Source organism: Psittacula echo (assembly GCF_963264785.1).
Source record: "Psittacula echo genome assembly, chromosome: 6".
Lineage (NCBI taxonomy): Eukaryota > Metazoa > Chordata > Aves > Psittaciformes > Psittacidae > Psittacula > Psittacula echo.
In genome coordinates this window covers 34084184-34104700 of record NC_137743.1, presented here as the reverse complement: position 1 = coordinate 34104700, position 20517 = coordinate 34084184, and the positions used below count along the sequence as shown (strand labels likewise).

General features: G+C 37.3%; 1 protein-coding gene across 1 annotated transcript in view; it reads right to left on the bottom strand.

The window, feature by feature from the left end:
* The window catches only part of MGAT5 (alpha-1,6-mannosylglycoprotein 6-beta-N-acetylglucosaminyltransferase), a gene marked incomplete at both ends in the record, with an annotated part of 79987 nt that overhangs the window by 41321 nt on the left and 18149 nt on the right, over window positions 1-20517 (bottom strand). Inside the window, 6 exons of the mRNA XM_080622179.1 lie at window positions 582-716; window positions 1597-1766; window positions 4008-4169; window positions 5420-5491; window positions 17518-17607; window positions 19143-19219. Of these exons, the coding sequence (XP_080478305.1) occupies window positions 582-716; window positions 1597-1766; window positions 4008-4169; window positions 5420-5491; window positions 17518-17607; window positions 19143-19219 (706 nt within the window). The remainder of the gene's footprint in view (window positions 1-581; window positions 717-1596; window positions 1767-4007; window positions 4170-5419; window positions 5492-17517; window positions 17608-19142; window positions 19220-20517) is intronic.

Genomic DNA, 20517 nt, shown 5'->3' with positions numbered 1-20517 from the left:
CAAATGGAAAAATGTTCACAGATTACAGAAGCACAACTGCAGTTATTGTTTGGACCTATCCTTGAAGACAACTCTTTGCCCAGCATCTCAAGGGATGGAACAGAAAAAATCACATTGCAGTTGTTGCCCAATACAATTAGCATAGATAGATCTCCACGATCATCAATCCAGTACAGCTACAAACATGGACAAGCAAAACATGCCTTTAGTATTCCAACTGAACAACAAGATCCAATAATCTCTCAGTTTATCTACTAATTTACAGAACAAAGGGAGTGGGGTGTAAGGAAGGGAGAGAAAGAAAGGTAAAGGTAATGCCTCAAAAAAATAATACAATTCATTCAGATTAAAAATGCTTGAATCCAAGAACCCCAAAATTGCTGGGGGGTATAAAGATAGTATGCAACAAACAGGTCCTAGCCCCTTTATTCCTAAGAATGAAAGTCAACAGAGAACCACATTTTCACTTTTAAATAAATTTAAATTTATGTGAATGTACTCACCTCAATATTTTGACATGTGTTACTCAAAAAAAGCTCTTTAACACAGCAGTTAAGAGGTCAAATAAGTGTTATACTTACTGGTAATGTACCCATGATGGACCAAGCGTTTTCTTAAACTGTGTGAGTCCCACTATATCAATGTAAATGAGTTCTACAACTTTATCCCCCTGGGTAGGGCAGCCAGATCTGTTACCTACAACCTTCTTCATAATCCTAAACAAAGAAAGAAGAAATATGGAAAAGTATTACTTTCCAAATATGTTGAATAGATGCCGTAATACTGTTTATACCAATAATTTCCTTTTCCAAAAAAGCTTTACTCTTATTTTTGCCAAATCAGAAAACATGTAAGAACATTCAAATTCTAAAGATGCTCATCATTTATTAAGAAACATTTATACATCAGTAAAGAGCTAATTTGCACTAAAAACCCCATCTAAACAAGAGTAATGTGGCTGCAATGGTTAACTATTGTGCTTTGAAATTATTTTAAATAATTTCAGATTTCTATTGACAGCTTCATAGTGTAAGTGCTCTCTATAAAACGATGCTGTCATGTTTGTTATAAAAAACCCCAAAAGCTACAGAAAAAGTGTATGTGCTCAAGCTTAAAACAGATGTTTAATGCCTAATGCTGAACTAGTATGCAGAGCAAGACAAAGATGAGCAATTTGACCTAATATTAGCAATGAAATACATCAAAAGTAATGTGTTTAAAAGATCTACACTTTTATTTTAAAAAGAGATACTGCATGAAGAATAGCAGAAACTGAAGAAAAGGACACAGAATTAGGCTAGTCTGTAACTTTTCCTATTGCAGCTGGTTAAAGCACCTGCAATGTTAAAGAAAAGCTACTTAGTTCGAATTTTACAGCATTCATTTATGAAGTCTCAGGAGCCTGAAGCCACAAAGAAACACATTATCCTTTTCATAGTACATATATTCAGCTCATGAGAATAATCTATCGTATGTTTAGTGAGTTACCACTTTCATTTTATGCTTCAAGAAATTATATACCGTTACTAGAAGCTTTAAGAGTTTACAATTCCTTTTTTTGTATTCCAGTTTCAAAAGTGAAAGTAATCTCCTTACTCCTTGAGCTCTGCCAGTGAAGCTGAAATCCTGATATCATGGCCCAGTAAGTAGAGAGATGTAATTAAATCACTCCACTGGACTAATTCACCAAGTGGGCCACCGCTAAACGCATTTTCTGCAATCTTGAATCCAGATTCTTTTGTCAAGAGCCCCAGATGAACAAGAATCTGGAAAGGAAAGTCATATGTTAAGAGTTATTGACATTGAATATGCAACCATTATACCTCATGGCATGTTTTCTTCCTATTAAATTCCAGCTATGGCCAAAATATCAACCCCCCAAAATCCAATACCCTAATGACTTACTTAATTCTGTAATGGATCTCCTAAACAATAATTATAAGAATGTTACTGCATTGCTTTGCACTATTATCTGCCACCAGATCAGTAATTAAAAACATCCACCAGAATGGTGTTATTCACAAAATAATCTGTAATTCTGCACAAAAAGTTGTGGATCACATTACAGAATTACAGAATGGTTTGGGTTGGAAAGGACCTTAAGATCACCTAGTATCTACCCCCCTCCGCCCGCCATGGGTAAGGACACCTCACACTGGGATCAGATTGGTCAGGGCCCTGTCCAACCTGACCTTGAACACTGGCCAGGGATGGAGCATTCACAACTTCCTTGGGCAACCCACTCCAGTGCCTCACCAATCTCAAAGTAAAGAATTTCTTCTTTATATCCAACCTAAATCTCCGCCGTTTAAGATTGAACCCATTACCCCTTGTCCCTACAAGTACACTACAGTTCCTGATGAAGAGTGCCTCTCATGCAACATCGTAGGCCCCCTTCAGATATTGGAAGGCTGCTATGGGGTCTCCATGCACCAACTCTTCTCCAGGCTGAACAATTCTGATTTTGTTAGCCTGTCTTTGTATGGGAGGTGCTCCAGCCCCCTTATCATCCTCATGGCCCTCTTCTGGACTTGTTCCAACAGCTCCATGTCCTTCTTATGTTGGGGATACCAGAACTGTACATAGTACTCCCAATGAGGTCCCACAGAAGCAGTGGGGCAGAATCACCTCTTTCGACCTGCTGGTTGCACTTCTTTTGATGTATCCCAGGATACGGTTGGCAAATTACTTTGATTGAATAACCACTTAGATTCTCAAGAAGGATACACTTGTTTAGGCAAGACACTATAGTTAAGGATAGGACAAGCCAACAAGAACTTAAAAAGACTGCATAACAGTAGCAGGATGCTTTCCAAACCTCTCCTCTCCATTGCCACCAGAGGAGAGTTTTCTCTGCATTTCTCTGAAATCCCTGCTTCTGTTTCCAGCAAAGCACAGAAACTGAGTTCTAACTACTTTGCTAAATAGCTGGTTGTTGAGTGTGGGTACATACAGTGGCAAGCCTAAAACCTCATGAACACCATAAATTTTATGAAAAAGATTTCATAAAGATCTGTCACTCTTTATAAAGAAGCACCATTCAAAAAACCATTTTATTCTAATCTCTTTCAGCTCCCAGAACTGAGCTGGACATATTAAAATAAAATCATCATTATTTTTTTAAAGCCCAACCTCAAAGGGCTTTTAAAAGCAAAGAATAAGCGTTAACTAGAGCATCCCATCAAAACTGCTTGTGCAGGACAATACCGTTTCTGTTTATTCTTGAGTTTAGTATTCTCAGATGTTAGATTTCTTTAATAAAGCAGGCTGGAGGGCTGCTTGAAACAGATGAGCTGCTCCTTTACAAAGAGTGAGCCCACTCCAGGACTGTAGTAGGTGACAAATATTAGAGCTGCAACATGGTGCTCAGATGTCATGCAGGGACTGAGACTCTCAAGCAAGGAGCTGCACTGCAGCCAGCCAGGCTTAAAGAGAGGGTAGAAACATGACTGTGCATGGCTTGCTGTCACTTAGGACTGGCTCCATTAAGAACAAAGCAGGAAGGGAAACCCATTGCGGTGTTTATGACTTTGAGCTCTATTTAACTAGTTGAGGTAATCAAACTTATCCAATCTAAAGCTGTTGTCAACTTTAAGTCTACTCAAATCCAAAACAGAACTACACTATTTAAAGTCTCAATTTTGGACAAAGAAGATGCACAATTGTTTTGCACCATTACATAAAACACTCCATTTTCAATAGCCTGCTGCAAATGCAGTTTTTCCTTTTAGAATCTTCTACATAGTCTCTATTTTATCCAAAATTAAAGAGGTTAAAAACTTACTCAAAGAGTGACTCATAGAAAGTGTGTGAAACTATTTGTTAAAGCAAATACCCATTGTAACAGTAACTTCAAACACCAAAATACTTCTTGAAAAGAGGCACACGTATAAACATGAGCCTTTGGACATATTTGGTATTTCCACTTTGAAGTTACTTCTGGAATAAGAAGCTTAAAAGAGCCTATACAACTGCAAGTGGCAGGAATGAAAAATCTTTTTATTTACCTTTTTTCGTTTTCTCTTTTCCAAACTCTGTTTTTCTGCAAGTGATTTAATCGCTTCAATCCAGGTATCAGCCATTCGTCTGATGCGTAACATCATCCACCTGAATTCCTCATGTCTTGACATCATTTTGTAGAGATTATCAAAGTTGATACGAATTTCAGCCTTCAATTAAAACATCAAGAAAACCCCAAAACATTCGTTAGTCTTCAGTGTACTTTCCATAAGTGAAAAAATTTGCCAAACGTGAACTGTGTGCTCTTCATCTCTCATTCAAAAAGATGGAAAAGAAAGAAAATAAGATACACTCCTAACATTAAAGTCAAGTTGAGATTTTAGCTCAAACACTTAAGATAGCTTTAAACAGACATTTCTAAACCCCATAAATTACTGTTGTTTTTATTATCAGTATTTAGTAGCCCCTGAGTATCATAGAATAGTTTGGGTTGGAAAGGACCTTAAAGATCATCTGGTTCCAACCATCCTTCTGCTAGATCACATTGCTTAAAACCTCATTTAATCTGGCCTTAAATACACTATGTTTGTAATGTTTCACAATGTATTTAATTCTGCAATATAAGATTTGGGTTTGTTCATGTCCCTCAAAATGAGGTTAAAGGATCTCCAAAACATAAAATCAGAACAGTCTGCTGAAGATTCAGTAAGATGAAGATTTGTGTATATCTTGAATCTTTTAAAAACTACGAGGAAGCCTCCTACTATACCATAAAGGAAGAAACTTTACCAGATTACAGATTTTAAAGGAAACACTCCTTTTATATCTAGACTGATCTGGGAACAATTGGTTTTACAAAATGAGACAGCCTATATCTAAATTATGCAAGTAATGTTCATATGCAGCCCAGCAATTATCTTAAAATATCTATGTGCTACATAATTAGGCTATAGCATTTAGAAACAACCTGCATGGTGTAGAGTTTTTAAAGGAAAAAAAAAAATAGCAGTAATGAAAATGTTACTACAGAACTGAAATGTACATATACCCCTTCTGTTAAGGCATTTTTATATGCATTATATATTATATTATATTATATATATTCATAGGACCATAAAATTGGGCAGTTTCACACATGGTCGCTTAACACTGGTGAACGGATTTGTTAATTTTTGGAATTTTTCTCAGTATCTCAGACACATCATTTCACAAATTTAAACACTAAATTGTTTTTAATGGAAATCTACCAGCAAGACTGCAATGTGACACAATAATTGGAGAAAACACATGATGAGCTACATATATATATAGTCAAGGATGTTCCCTTCAGTTTTGAGAAGCTGAGGAATAAAAATGGTAAATTTTTGTATTATCAGCATTTATGCAGCACAGGATTCCAGGATCTTTTCCATGAATCACAATTACTGAATTCTTTTTCATACTTTAACCTTATCCTTACCACTGTTTTTTGATCAGTTTCTTCATTAGGACTTTTTGCTCTCCAAGGTAAACGAGGACACCAATTTTCAACCTGTAAAACAGTCACATGAAAATAAATAATTCTGTTCTGTTCTGTTCCATTCCCATTCCAGCTGGTCTACCAAAGCCTCTCACTGCCTTTAGATTACATCTTTCTATGGCTTAAATAAGGTATCAGCTGATTAGTAAGTCACTGCAAGTTAAAATCGCTTTTTTCAAGAAAAGCTTAAGACTTTTTTGCAATTCAATACTATTTTAACCTTGCAAATTTGCAACCAAAAGTCACATTTAGCTATTCATTCATGATAATGAATACAGGAGATAAAACGATTTCAAGAGAGAGGTCAGCCATTAAACGCTCTAAATACACTTTCTCTGAGCAGTTTCTAAATGTTTTTAAAAAGCACTAAGTTTTTTATGCTTCCAGATCTTAAAAAAAACCCCATGTATTTTGGAACATATCCCACCTCCCCAGAATAGCTTTATGGAAAGCAAAGCCTGATGAAAACCAATGATCAAAGTTCTACCTTGTAGAAATCTAGACAAAAAGTTGAAAGAAGAATAAAACCTAAACGACCTTATTTGAAGGGTATAAGTAACATAATTATAACTTATGTAACAATATCCACAAGTACTAATAGCTGTAATCATTAGAGAAACACAATCAGTGCAAAAGCAATGCTTCTACTATTGTCTACTAGGAAAAAAAAAAAGTACAACAGCTAGTAGTTAGGGAAGAAACAGCAATAGATGCGAGTCACTGAAAGCTCCCTAGGGATCTTGCTTGTCCTGTAGAATCTTTATTATTCATGTAACTTAAGAAATTAGACTATTTGCTTTTGGGAACAAGGAATCACACTCTTAGAGGCAAACCCATGAAAACAGAAACATAACTGTACTGCAAAAAGGGAGAAATGCAAAAAAATTTATAGGCCACCTAAGATTCATCACTATCAATTTAATTTACAGCTCCCAAAGAATTACAAGTTGGAGTTGCTCTTTTGGCCCCTCCAGTCACAGACCTGTCAAAACATAATTTAAGTTTAATCATGCTGCAGTAGGCCTGAAGCATTAGAGGTTAAAAGCTTAAGATCATACCATACAATTTCCTAGAAGACCAATAACATGAAAATAAATTAATAAGCATCATAATCTCATTAAGAGAAGAAATGTATCAAGCTCAGGTTCCTCAGACAAATTATATAAAAGCATTAATTTGAATGCTATGACTTACTCTACTCAATGTATTTAACATAACAGTTGAAAGCAGCAGCTTATCAAACTTATTTGAAAATATCTGATTCTTTGGTGGTCTCCACTCCTGGGAACATACTAGAAATTACAGCGATTAACAATCCTAACTTTCTAATGCAAGCTGTGGAATCACTGGCAGAAGGTTGCAAGATCCATATTACAAATCACTCACAGTCCCAATCTCTCTCCCCTTTGTTAATTTTTTTTTTCACAGTACAAATAGTTTAGAATTATTCCTAGCATTAAAACAGATTGAAAGTAAGATATGACATTTCAAGGACTACTGTGTGTGCCCCTTTTCTGGCTCCTAAAGGAACTGAAGATTTTGCAGAGCTGACAAGGACAGTTAGTTGCATGCCTTACTGACTGAAAAACAAATACACTTCTTTTGTGCTTTTAGAAATATTCCCTCTAGTCTAAATTAAATTACAGTAATTCCTATCACATAAACACTTACGGAGTAGACTAAAAGTAATATCAGTGTACACAGTTGGTCTAGCACTCATTCTTCCTTCCTTATGTTTCCTCTTGTTCATTCGAAAGACCAGCTTAACTCACCAGAGGACTTTTTAAATACATATTCTTCAAAATTTGGCACTTCAGGACTGAAAAATACACCAGGAAGAATGCACAGGCATTCTCTTATGGAGAGAATTAGCAAGAGCACCAAGAAACCGAAGATAAAGCAACCAAACCTGACACAGAAGGGGAAGATCAAAGAAATTAAAAAACCTCATTAATTTACTATATTGACACAAGGGAAAGTGAGGATGGAGAGGCAAAATACTTACTGGCAAACTAGCCAAACTAGGATTACTTTAATAACAAATTTCAGGTATTCTTGGGCAAAAAAGATCAGGCGTATATGCCCCCAAGACAGAAACATTATGACAGGATAACCAGCTAAAATGCTAATGCAATTTCTGCTGTTCAGAACATGAGTTAATTTTTCAGGTAATTAAAGAATCAACTGGAATTAATGAGTCATGGTTCCAAAAGAAACTGAGAGGAAAATCAGATTACTTGATTGTTGGCAGAGGGCAGAAAATGCAAGCACTTAACACTGAAGCTCATGCACCAGAAGACACTTTTAGATCATAGTAGATATTACCAGGTAGACAGAATCATAGAATCATAGAATGGTTAGGGTTGGAAAGGACCTTAAGATCATTTGGTTCCAACCCCCCTGCCATGGGCAGGGACACCTCACACTAGATGATGTCACCCAAGGCTCTGTCCAACCTGGCCTTGAACACTGCCAGGCACAGAGTATTTACCACTTCTTTGGGCAACCTGTTCCAGTGCTTCACCACCTTCACAGTAAAGATACAGAGTAAAGAAAGCAGAAGTGAAAAACTACAGTAGGGAAGTCTACACAAGTCGTAACATCTGTGTTTAGAGGTGCCTAGTACTCAAGAAATATCACACTTCCAATGAAAACAAGGTTTTCAAACGGAATATTCACACTTCATCTCCAGTTCTTCCTTCCCTGTTCAGTAAAAGCACAGATAATCAACAGTCTACATACACTTGGTGAAAGGGAGAGCGGTGTCAACCTACGCAACTACACAAGCTACTGAAGACTTCAGAGACAGCCTTTGTAGAACTACTGGAAACGACAGCATTGACAGGCTTCTACTACAGGATTAAAAACCTGCTGATTTGATGTTACTTACACAAGATATCTAGCAGGCTCCTAAGTTTTACTGCAGCTTTCCCCAAAAACTACAGCAGTTGCATTTTTACATGTATTACAAGTAAAAAGATTCCAGTTAACTGTGCTTTTCCATTGCATTATGTAAAATTAAAAGTCTACAGCAGTACAAAGCCTCAGTAAAGATTGCTTAAAAATCCTGTACAGAAATAGTGATTAATATTTTGTGTCAGAATTAAAAGGAACAGTTTGCACTAACACCGATGAGTAGCAAAATGAACTTTGTGTTCCTCAATTTACCCCCATGTAATGATACACAGTAGAACAGAATACATACTACTTCTGTTGCAAATAATTCAAACCACCATGCTATTGGCCTTTTTCAAGACAACCTCTTTCTGTTCCTTCCTTGCTCTTTCATTCCTTGCTTTTCCTCTCTTCCCCTACCCAGTGTACCAGCATTCAATTCAAACTGAGCACTCAAACATTTCCTGTCTGGAACATGGAATTGCTCACTTTTAAGCCTAGGAACTATTTCTAACTACAGCTCTCGGCAGGACTTACACTTTCATGAGACCTTCATATGGCCTAGAAAGTGGGTGGTGGGTTTTTTGGTTGGTTGGTTTTTAAAGAACCAAGTATCACCACTTCAGCTAAAAGCTTCAGGATTTCTCATACAGAACACCACAGGGATGCCTATAACTCAATATGAAACTTTAGTGGGTAAGTAATTTTCCTAGTTGCCTTGCATGACCCAAACATGGCCCACAACAGCAATTCTAGCTGTGCTCATCCATTTCTGAACAAATCTTGCAGCTGTTCTCTGACCCAGTCTATTAACCACTGCCATGGGAACTTCTTTAAAAACAAAGGTGGGTGCTATAGTTATTTGTCATGCTTTAAACAACAGCTGGCAATTAAGCACCTTGCAGCAATTTACTCACTCCTTCCTCCATGGCCCAGTGGGATGAGGAGTAGAATTGATAAAAAGTTAAAACCCATGGATTGAGATAAGAGCAGTATAATAATTGAAATAAAGTGAAATATAATAATATTAATAACAAAACCAACAATAGTAACAATAAAAGGAAGAGAGGTTGTGAATGCTCCATCCTTGGCGGTGTTCAAGGCCAGGTTGGATGAGGCCTTGGGTGGCATGGTTTAGTGTGAGGTGTCCCTGCCCATGTCAGGGGAGTTGGAACTAGATGATCTTAAGGTCCTTTCCAACCCTAACTATTCTATGATTCTATGATTCTACGAATAAAACCCAAGAAACCCAAGTGATGCACAAATACAATTGTTCACCACCAGCTGACCGATGCCCATCCCACCCCCCAGCAGCAACGAGCCCCTCCCCACAAACTCCCCCCATTTCTATACTGAGCATGACATTCTCTGGTATGGAATATCCCTTTGGCTAGTTCAGGTCAGTTATCCTGGCTGTGTTCCCTTCTTTTGCCTCTCCTCACTTGCAGAGCATGGGAAACTGAAAAGTCCTTGATTTAGACAAAGTGCTACTTAGCAACAACTAAACCATCAGTTTGTTATTGACATTATTCTCAGACTAAAGCCAAAACACAGCACTGTACCAGCTACTAAGAAGAAAATTAACTCTATTCCAACCAAAACCAGGAAGTTATTGAAAAATGCAGGATGGTGTCGTGGTTTAAGCCCAGGCCGTAAATCAGAACCACGAAGTCCACTTCCCCCCCCACCTTTCTTTCCTCCGCTTCTGGAGGGACAGGGAGGAGAATCAAAAGAATGCAACTCCCACGGGTTGAGATAAGAACAGTTTAATAACTAAGGTATAACACAAATCACTACTGCTACCACTAATAGTAATAATGATAAAGGAAATAACAAGGAAGAGAATACAACTGCTCACCAACTGGTACCTCGCCCCCACCCCGCAGTGATCTAGCCCTTCCGGGAACTCTCAGTTCCACCTCCTGGGCGTGACGTGCTGTGGTATGGAATACCTCTTTGGCTAGTTTGGGTCAGGTGTCCTGTCTCTGCTTCCTCCCAGCTTCTCCTCCTCCCTGGCAGAGCATGAGACTCACAAAGTCCTTTGTCAGTCTAAACATCGGTGTTATCAGCTCTGTTCCCAGGCCGAAAGTCAAAAACACAGTGCTGCACCAGCTACTAAGAAGGAGAAAAACTGACTGCTACTGCTGAACCCAGGACAGATGGTAATGAAACTTTTACCAGCAAATACCAGTGACAACTTGGATCCATTTTCATAGACTCATTGATGTAAGATAAGTACAAGTCAAGTTCTATTTCAATGAATACTAACTTACAACTACAGATGCAGAAGAAAAAATGGTAAGAAATGTCTAAACCTGCTCAGATGACTTGAGTGGAGGCATTCAATATCCTTTGTCTTGTGTGACAAATAAGCACCAACAATGATGCAAGCTCTCAGAAAACACCTGGTGCCTGGAACTTGATTTCCCCACCTTTATCCCAGATTGCCTAAAGAAAGCCTATCAGCTTTAATTGACACTACCAGGGATAAGACAGAGATAGGGCAGGGAATGTGAGGGGAAGAATTAGAGACTTTGTTTTGTAACACATGTTCTGGAAGCTCCTAATACAAAAAACTGAATGATGGGGAGGGAAGCCTGCTTTGGTTGATAACTCGTAACGAAAAGGTTTCCAGAAAATGCAACAGCATTAAAGCATAACTTGTCCCAGGTCAAGAATATTTGTCATAGTAAATAACATGTACAATGGGGAAAAATGCGTGTGTCTGCATATATATATGTATGTGTGTGTATATAGATATGATACATCTAGTTATAAACAGGATGATATAGCATGTGCTAAGGCTGCAGTACGCAGTTACAAATCTGGTATTGTTCCATTAATACACAGCTTTTCTCTGTCATTGGCAATGATGACAGAAAGGATTATGATATCACTAAAGTGAGTTGAGATGAAATCTCCATCAGAAACACACAAATACTTCAGCTTTCTGTTTTGGTACAGAATATCCATGTGCAATCAGCCCTAAGTCTGAGCAAGGTGAAGGAGGGCAGCAGTGTTAGTTTGGATCCTGCTCTTCAACTTGTTTATACATTTCTTTTGAAATGTATAAACACAGAAATGTATATTATGTATTATGTATATATTATATATTATGTATATACACAGAAATGTATAAACACAGAAGTTGTCTCTGAAGAAGGAACCAGGATTCCTTTTCTCCCTTTCCAGGGACAACTTTCCTCTCACTGGGTTAGCATCAGTTCTTTCTCTAGCTTAATCTCTCCATAGCAACCAACTGTTACACAGTCACATGCATGATTTAATAGGAAGGATGTGAGATCAGACTGCAGATTAGTAGTTAAGAAAGGTTGTTGGGAAGCAGCAACTGCGGATTTAAAGACTGACCATTTTTTGGATGAGTGATGTAAATGCTAAACTATTATTCAGAATAATACATTTATCTCTGCTGTCATATTTTGAACAAGACCAGCTGTGCCTCCTGTACCTAATGTTGCATTCATTGCCAATCAAATGCATTAGGGTAGTCTTTGACCATGCTCAAGAAATGAAGTCCACCTGAGAAATTGAAAGTTCTTTGCTTGTTTTTAAATTGCAGTAGACAGAGTTCTGTCTAGAGTACACGTAGCTAGCTCCATAAGTTTAGGTTGCATGGTATGTTAGAAGTTCAAAATTTAAGTGCTACATGATTTCAGATATTAGTGAAAAGTTGGTGTTTTGAACTGCTTTGGGGTGTGAATGACTAGGTTCGGCTTAAACTGAACTCAAGAGTTTGTCTAATCTCTTATCATAGACAAGCCACTCTCACAGTGACTTCATGTAGCTTACTGGTGAGTTAACCCAAACCAAACAAACCTAAGAAATTTGAAGAGCATATTTTATAGAAGCTTTGCGGGTATCTGTTCCAGTAATTTCCCCAGAAACACTGACACTGAAGGGAAGTCAAGACTGCAGCACACATTACAGAGCAAGTACTTCAAGCACACTTCTAAGAACCTGGCATGATAAACGTAGCACTAGCGTAGTTGAGCATCTTCCAGACTGAATGGAAGTATAGTTTATCAGGAACTACCCGCACCCAAAATTTCAGGAAGTCCATTATGCTTTTAAAAAGTCACAGTGGGAATTTAATAAAGCAGAAAGTGAAAAGGCACTTTCTCTAAATACCTGGGATAATCTTCATTTTGGACTCTCCCAAAGGGCAGGTGCAACACATCTATAGAGAAACTAAAGCAACTTTCTTACCACATCAGGTGAACAGCTTTATTGCTCAGTGCACTTCTATCCATGGTGAAGTACTACTGTTAAATATCTTATGTTAGTCCCAGAGTGGGCAAGAAAAAAACAACAGTGCAGTAGTATCTGGTGAAAGGTGCATGTTTGAATTTATTAGGCAGTATGAAGGCAGGCAGAGAACTCAAAATGTTCACCTAGAAAATCCTTTTGAGAATTTGATGTGAAAGAACTGCTCTCAGGTGACTTTCTCAAATCCTTTGGAAACTGTATTACCTATATTTTGTTTAGCATTTCCTCAGTGATAGGTAGTCATTTGAAGGTGCTACAAAATCCGCAGTGTGCAAGATGACTGCCTGCCTGTTTAGTGAAATGGAGGAGTGTACAGGTAATTTTGGATTTGGTTGTTTCCAAAGGCAATCTCAAACTTTGGGTGTTACGTACCTGCAGTCCCAGTGACACCAGAATATGAAATTTTATACATAATCATCAATCAAAAAATGGTCTCTTATCTAACTTCAGTAACGTGCACGAAATTTGATTCCTCTCTTACACTGGCATCTATGCCTTTTCCAAAAACACAGAAAAAAGACTAATCCCAGTTTAAAGTGACAGAAGTAGAAAAGATAACCAAGCCCAAATCACCCAAATCCAGGCCAATACACTAATGGATGATTTAGGGACAAAGTGTTGGCTATCATTAGCATTTAAATTTCTTGGGGACTTACACAAGATGACTTAAGAAGTTCAAGCTGTTGCTGCTTTACAGACAATACTATTTTTGTAAATTTTCTAAGTAGAATTCAAAGAAGCTGGTTTAATGCTACATTACATTGAAGAAATGCAAATCATTAACTCACCTCAATATCAGAAAATAGCTTACACAAGCAGCAGAAGTTGTGGAAAGGGTAATTCCACACAGATGTGAGCAAATGGCACTAAACTAGCAAACCCACAAGGATTTGGGGAATCTGTATAATTATGATTTCCAGGTGTTTTCACTAAAATATGCCTCAGACTGCAGCTTGCCTTCTAGAAACAAACCCTCAATCAAAATCACCTTCAGTTTGTATTTTTCTGCATTATCCCTCAAAGCAAAAGAAACAGCATAAAGAAAAACATTCCTGCAATGAAACCATAGATTCTGTTTCCATCAAGTCTGAAGGACTCAAAACAAGAAGTCTCTCTAATGGCATACTAGCACACACTCAGAAACTACAGGAGCTTTAGAGATTGGTCTTTGAAATTGTTTTAGTCTTTTGAAATGTTGGATCCACTTCCAAGATGGGTACCAAAAATTACCCTTGCACCTGAAAGGCAAACTGGAGATCCAAAGACTGGGATTTTAGTAAGATCTGCCCAGCTCCAGCAGGTAAGCATCCATGTAGTGACCTCTGGGCAGTGGTAACTTGCATCACAGCTGCTGGCTGACCAGCAAGCACAGCAGTAGTTCCACTCCTGTGTGGCAGGCAGTGAAAGCCCTCAGAGAAAGCACATGTCTAGATAAAGAAGAGGAGCAATAAGATTCCTACATCTTCTTTCTTTTTTTTTTTTTTTCCTTAAGCTGGGAAACAGTGTGAAAAATTCATTTGCTAGAAGGTATTTTTAAAAGCTTAATTCTTCAGCTGCAAACTGACATTTTACAGTGAAATATATTTTTGTACTGTCTAGAAATTAATTTTTTCACATTTCTCCCCAGAGGCAATGCCATCTGTGAAAATTATAACTGTGCCAGTGACATTACAGTGTTGAACAACTGTCTTTTTCATAACTAAATGCTGAGTTTATAGGAAGCAACTCTTTTCAATGGACAAATTTGTATCACAGTTAAAAGGAAAGAAGTCCCCAACTATCCAGAAACCTTAGCTTAACTTGCTTTTCAATTTTTGCTACTTCTAATTCCTGTCTTGCCCTGTTATTGAAAAGAATATAAGTCTGGTTTTACTATTCAGGCCATTTCTGTCTTCTCCAGTCTTCAAAGGTTCCAGCACAATTAGCATTATGAGGACTGCACAGTTGCATAACATGCACCAGGAGTGAGCCAGTTGCTTCAGCAAAACTTCAAGATGGAAGTGTGAAAATTCTTGCAGCTTTATCTGCAAATTTGTAGAGGGACAGCTTTAAATAAAAAAACATAAGCCTGAAATGCTGCATTGCTTCTCACTTTCCTTCTACTGCCGCACTCGCCTCCCATTCTGCTCAAGCAGCCAAGACACAAGAGAAGTGGGGAAGAGCTGTTCAGCTAGCTGTTCTTGTGTTCTTGCAAAAGTGCCATCCAAAGCAAACTAGAGGAGGCAGAACTGTTAACACTTGCACTTGTGCAGGCTCTTCAGAAGAGATTACTTGGGGCAGCATGGATGTTGACTATGCTGTTCGATTTTGCAGACACACAGGATGGAAACAAAACAGGCACACAGCAGATACTCAAAGACCGGGTTTTATTTCTAAACCTTTGACTAAACTGTGGACAAGTTACTTTGTATCTCTGTGGTCCTGACCCATATTACATATCAAGACGTATTATTTCAGGCTGCTTTGTTTACAAGTTTACAATTGCATTAGGAAGAGTGCTAGGTGAGTGCAACATAATATCCTAACTGAACTCCTTCTGAAGAAAACATAGATCCCGAAAGAGTATGAAAGAACACAGGCTCTTGTCACGCTAGATCTTAGAGGGAGTTTCAAGAGCAAAAGTAGACATACACACAATTTGATGCATATTCTGTCTTTTCAAACAGAAGTTGTGCATAATTTGATGTATATATTGCCTTTTCAAACAAAGCATGTGTACACAACCATCTTACTCCTACACTGTAACCTTAAAGTAGAAAAATCGTAACCATAATATCCTCCCAGCACCCTAATGCATTCTAATATTTTAAATCAGTAGTTTTGACTTGAGAGCTCTGTAGACACATTTATCATTCAGCTGAGCAACCATAGTATAAACTGTCAACTCTTCATCATTGTCCACTTTGACAAATGACTCTCGCAACAGCATTTCCAAGTTATCCTTAGCAGCCAACACACCTCATAAATCCACGTTGTTGTAGTGTTATTAGAATTTCATTTCATGCTTGTATTCACAAACATTTAAGCTTTCAACCTCTGCTGCTGGGCATTAATCATAGGATTAAGAATGCCAAATTTAAACTCAAGGTTAATAACATGCTCACCCAATATCACTTTTACATTCTGTCATGGGAAAACACTTTAAAAAAGAAAAGTACAAGACTCTTGTTTGAAGTTCGTAAATATACACATAGACTAATTGTTCTGTTGTTCCATCATGAAATGAGAATTTGCCCAAATTCAGTACTGCTGCTTAAAGAAAAATTTTAAATCCCTAGACTCTTTGAAAAAAAAACCCAACCATTTGGTCTCTATAAATCTGCTTCAATTTTGCCATGAGGATGAGCTGAACTGAGCATCAACTGAGTTTTCAAAACTGATGATCAGAGAAGATTGTTACAGAAGATGCTGTGATTTGAATACAGAAATACAAAATAACAGATGCCATTTTTTTTATTAGATTCTCACATTCAGTTGACATGTATCTTCATCTCTAAAATACATCTGCACTAAAAACACAAAGCACCTGCTGGCTGACAGAATACTAATGCACAAATGTAACTCCACTAATGCTAAAACATAACCTTTTAGCTGAAACTCAGATCAACTTCAGATTATTTCAAAACCGTATCTCTAGCTTTTATGATAAATAACAGGATAACTATTATAGTCATACTGTATGTTTTCCTTCACCAGCTTCATAGCCCATAAATAGATCAACACTTGGTACTAGCACTGGAGTGAGTCAAATCTGTGATTCAACCCAGCCTTTTTTATTTCTTCAGACACATGTTTTGGATATGCATTTAACCATTACTGCTGCTTCAAGCAGTGTCTCCAAAAAGTTCATGACAGTAAACTGAGTAAATTAACAGAAACTGCTTTCATCACAACAGTTACTTATCTAGTAGACCTATAGTTTTAATCTCAGACATGTAATTTAAAATCCCAGCCCCACCCCTCAATCTCACAGAAACTGCAAAATTAATATCAGTTTGCAATTCAGCAGCCATACTGGCTCCTGCAGTTCTTTACAAATAGTAAGCTACTAGATATCAATACTACTTCCAAGATCAGCTGCCATAAGTTATCAAAATTCTAGTAGTAAGAAATAAGAGGTCAAGTGATCAAATACACCTGACTTTCTGGCACAAACACTACAAGCCAGCAATGGAGCCCATAATAACTGACTGACAAAATTCATTCTTGGAAAAAACGTGTTACGCAGGAAACAGAGTCTGTACAAAAACCCACCAGGGCATGAACTTTACTCAGTTGTGTACGAAACTGGGCTTTTGGTTCTGACAGGTACCAAAAGCTTTAGCCAATATATGTGCTACTTCATTAAAAAATGGGACTTCCATGGGGGTTTTGTTTTCTGTTAACAGACAATTCATGAACAGTCTCCAAGCAGGAAGTGGCCATGCTGCTTCGGAGAAGGTTCTACTGTTCATTTAGTTCTAATTTCCAAATTTTACATTCCAAATGCCCCCCCTAAAATGCGTGCCCCTACTACTACCCTAAGAGCTGCACTGAAAACAACAGAAAAAATGTGCAGAGGCAAGGATTTATGACTGAGCTTCATACTTAGGTTTAACAGGACACCCAGTGTGGACTCCCTAGAGAGCTGCTGCTTACATCACTTCAGTTATAAACATTAAAATTCTCCAGGCTAGAAACCCCTGGAGGACTTATGATTAATAGCAAAACACTTCATAATAGTTCTGTTTTAATAGCTTTTTCCTCTTTATAATTTTTTTTTTTTCCAAAGAAAGTTATGATTTCTTTTGAGAAGAGTTTGCAAACAGTTACCAAAAATACTATGTTCCCCTTCTGCAGATTAATAGATTACTAACCTCACTGAGGTAAATAAAAAAGGAGCATGTGGACCCATCTACACCATAACTTGCATAACAGGGATCCGATCGCCACATATCTTTCATCCACTGAAACAGAAACAAAACCACAGTCTGTTAGATTGAAGTATCACATAATAACTCTCTACTATTTCACACTGAACTCAGAAATAATGGGGAAAGCTGCAAGCGACCATATCCATCTTGATGAAAAATACAAATAGCAAAAAAGGAATTTTATATTAACATTTTGCAGCATACTGCATCTCTGTATTCAGCTATGTTGGGAAAGTAACTACATACCAGATGTGAGCACAGTTTATACAAACTGGTAACCAGGCAAGCAGAGACAAATATCAAAAGGAGAATATAACCAGGGTGCAGACATATGGGTGTGGCTGGAGTTGATTGCATTGTTTCCCCCCCTTCCATGTTACACTTGCTCTGGAATTTAACAGACCATTTCAGTCATTAAGACTGAAATCTGCCTGATTCTGCCAAGAATTTGTCATTTCTGCAGAACGAAGTTATTAATTTAAATTCATATTTTAATATTCAAATAATGTATTACATAGTCACTATGCAGCCAGTTTGTCAAAAAGGATCAAAACACAGACCAGAGATTTAAGACACAGTTTTGGGATTTTTAAATACTATTGCCTACAAATTTTATTTAGAGGAAAAAGGCAATATGATTTCACATATCTTTTGGTAGTTATTTCTTTTCACTATCAGAAATAGATATCATTATCAAGTAATACAATTTAAGTGTTCAGAATTTGACGTTTGTGCCCTACTACTAAAACAGTGGTCTTACATTTGAAATGTATCTTGGTGAAAAAAAAACAAACCTCCAAACACTTCATTTAGCAAGTCTGTTGTTTTGGATTTTTTTGTCTTGTTTGTTTTGTGGCAGGTTTATTGGTTTGGGGGGTGGGAGGAGAAAAAGGGAAGAAGTGTTTTGTTTTGCTTTTTTCATTTCCAGCTGAAGTCTGATGGCTTTCCATATTTTGTTTTTCAAACTGCATTATTAGTAAAATATAGGATTTATGTAGAATTAACTGTGAACCCCAAAGTTCTGGTTGCTTTAGCTTGTGATCAAGAAGAGGCAGAATGCTTTTCCTAATGAAGGGGAAGGGAGGAACCCAACAGCATTGTTGGCAAAGAGGGGAAAGAAGCATAAACAAATGTTTTGCTGAAACAGAAAAAGGGTTGGACAGAGGTACACACAGAATCCAAGTCCTGGGGTAGGAGAATACCAAATGACTCATAATGAGGAAAAACCAGGGTTTTCTGAATAAGAAGACATCATACAAATAACAAAGCCTTTTATTATCATAAATACATAAAACATAACATATAATAATAAATAACATAAATACATAATAATAATACTACTACACATTTAATATAACATGGCATTTTATTCCTGTCTTAATAGGATGCCACTTCTCTGCAGCAGTAGTATCAGAGGCCTGAGGTAAGTAATACTGTAGCGACACTCCTAAAAATTCCCTTTTTGACACGGTTGTTCTTGTTTTACATCATTGTCTGAGCAGTGACCTCTTGCAACATAGGTTCAGATTTTAGAACACATAGAATAAGATTAAAACCAGTTCACTTACCTTTATTTTCCCTTCACAGTGAGGAAAACCATCCATAGGAGGCAATTCACACTGTTCTTGGGCTCCATTTATTAGATCTAAAGAGACACATAAACCATAACTGAATTTCATTTTCCAGTTCTGAGAGGTGGCCTAATGAATCCTTCCTTTTATTTTCATGAATCCACAATCCAGACTGACTGAAGAGTCCTACTGTGTAGTATCTGCTATAACATTAAAACTCAGTGTGCCCTTTTAGACTACAGAAGAAAATGGTTCCATATATTTCAATTTTGACTTGCAGTAAAGGTGCTGATTGACAGAAACTCGTCTACAAAGACTTAAAAATCAAATTAATCCATACTAAGAATAATAAAAAGCAAAATATCTTCCTAATCAAAGTGTGCTTAAACCTACTAACTTGCAACAATTTGGTTCTGATTGTCAAACGTTTGAGATGTGTATTGCTCTTAAACATAAAAACCAGTTTTTCAAGTTCTGTTATCATTTTATCAAATACTACCCATGATCTGAAACTTGGCATGAGATATATGACCTAATTAATAAATGTTGCAATATGATCTAATTTTACAACTAACACTGTTATCATATTTCATGAGAAATATTTCATATGGTCTTTCAAGATTTTTTCCTTTTTTGCCTATTTTAATATTTTATCATTCTAGATTTTTGCAACAAATTAAAGAATGTAATACAGAGCAACACTTCTAGCCCATGAACCAAGGAAAAAGGAGCAGTGTTAAAGGACACTGCCACATCAACTGCAGTATGAGACCTTCTTCTAAGATAGAAGAGCCCTCTGACACAGGCCTTGAAGACAAGAAAATTAAGATGGTGGAGAGATTCTTGCCGAAGTCCATGGAGGATAAGCTTTTCAATTTTGGTAGTTCATCCCAGAGTTTTATCTAAATTACACCTACACCATTTCTGGCTTTTCCCACAGTCAAGAATCAAGATCATTAAAACCAGCCATTCCTCAACGTAGGAACACTTCATGCTTTGGAAGTTATACAGTACGACTTCACCCAGAATATGCTAATTGGAGATCTCAGGAAGGGAGGAAGGAAGGTTGCAGTATTAGAATAGAGCAGGGACAAGATCAATAGATAAACATTAGAACATTGGGGGGCTGGAACTAGATGATCTCAAGGTCCTTTCCTACCCTAACTATTCTATGATTCTATATACAAAACCTACCTGATCTACCTGACTATTTTCAATTTTTTTGCAAATAATTACTTTTAAAGATAAAGCTTGAAATGTGAGTGAAGCATTGCAAAATGAAGCGGATGGGGAAAAGAAGAGTCATGCCAGAAAGAAGACACCAGGTTTGGCAGTCTCTGCAGCAGCAGAGTAATTTGACAAACTGAGTTGT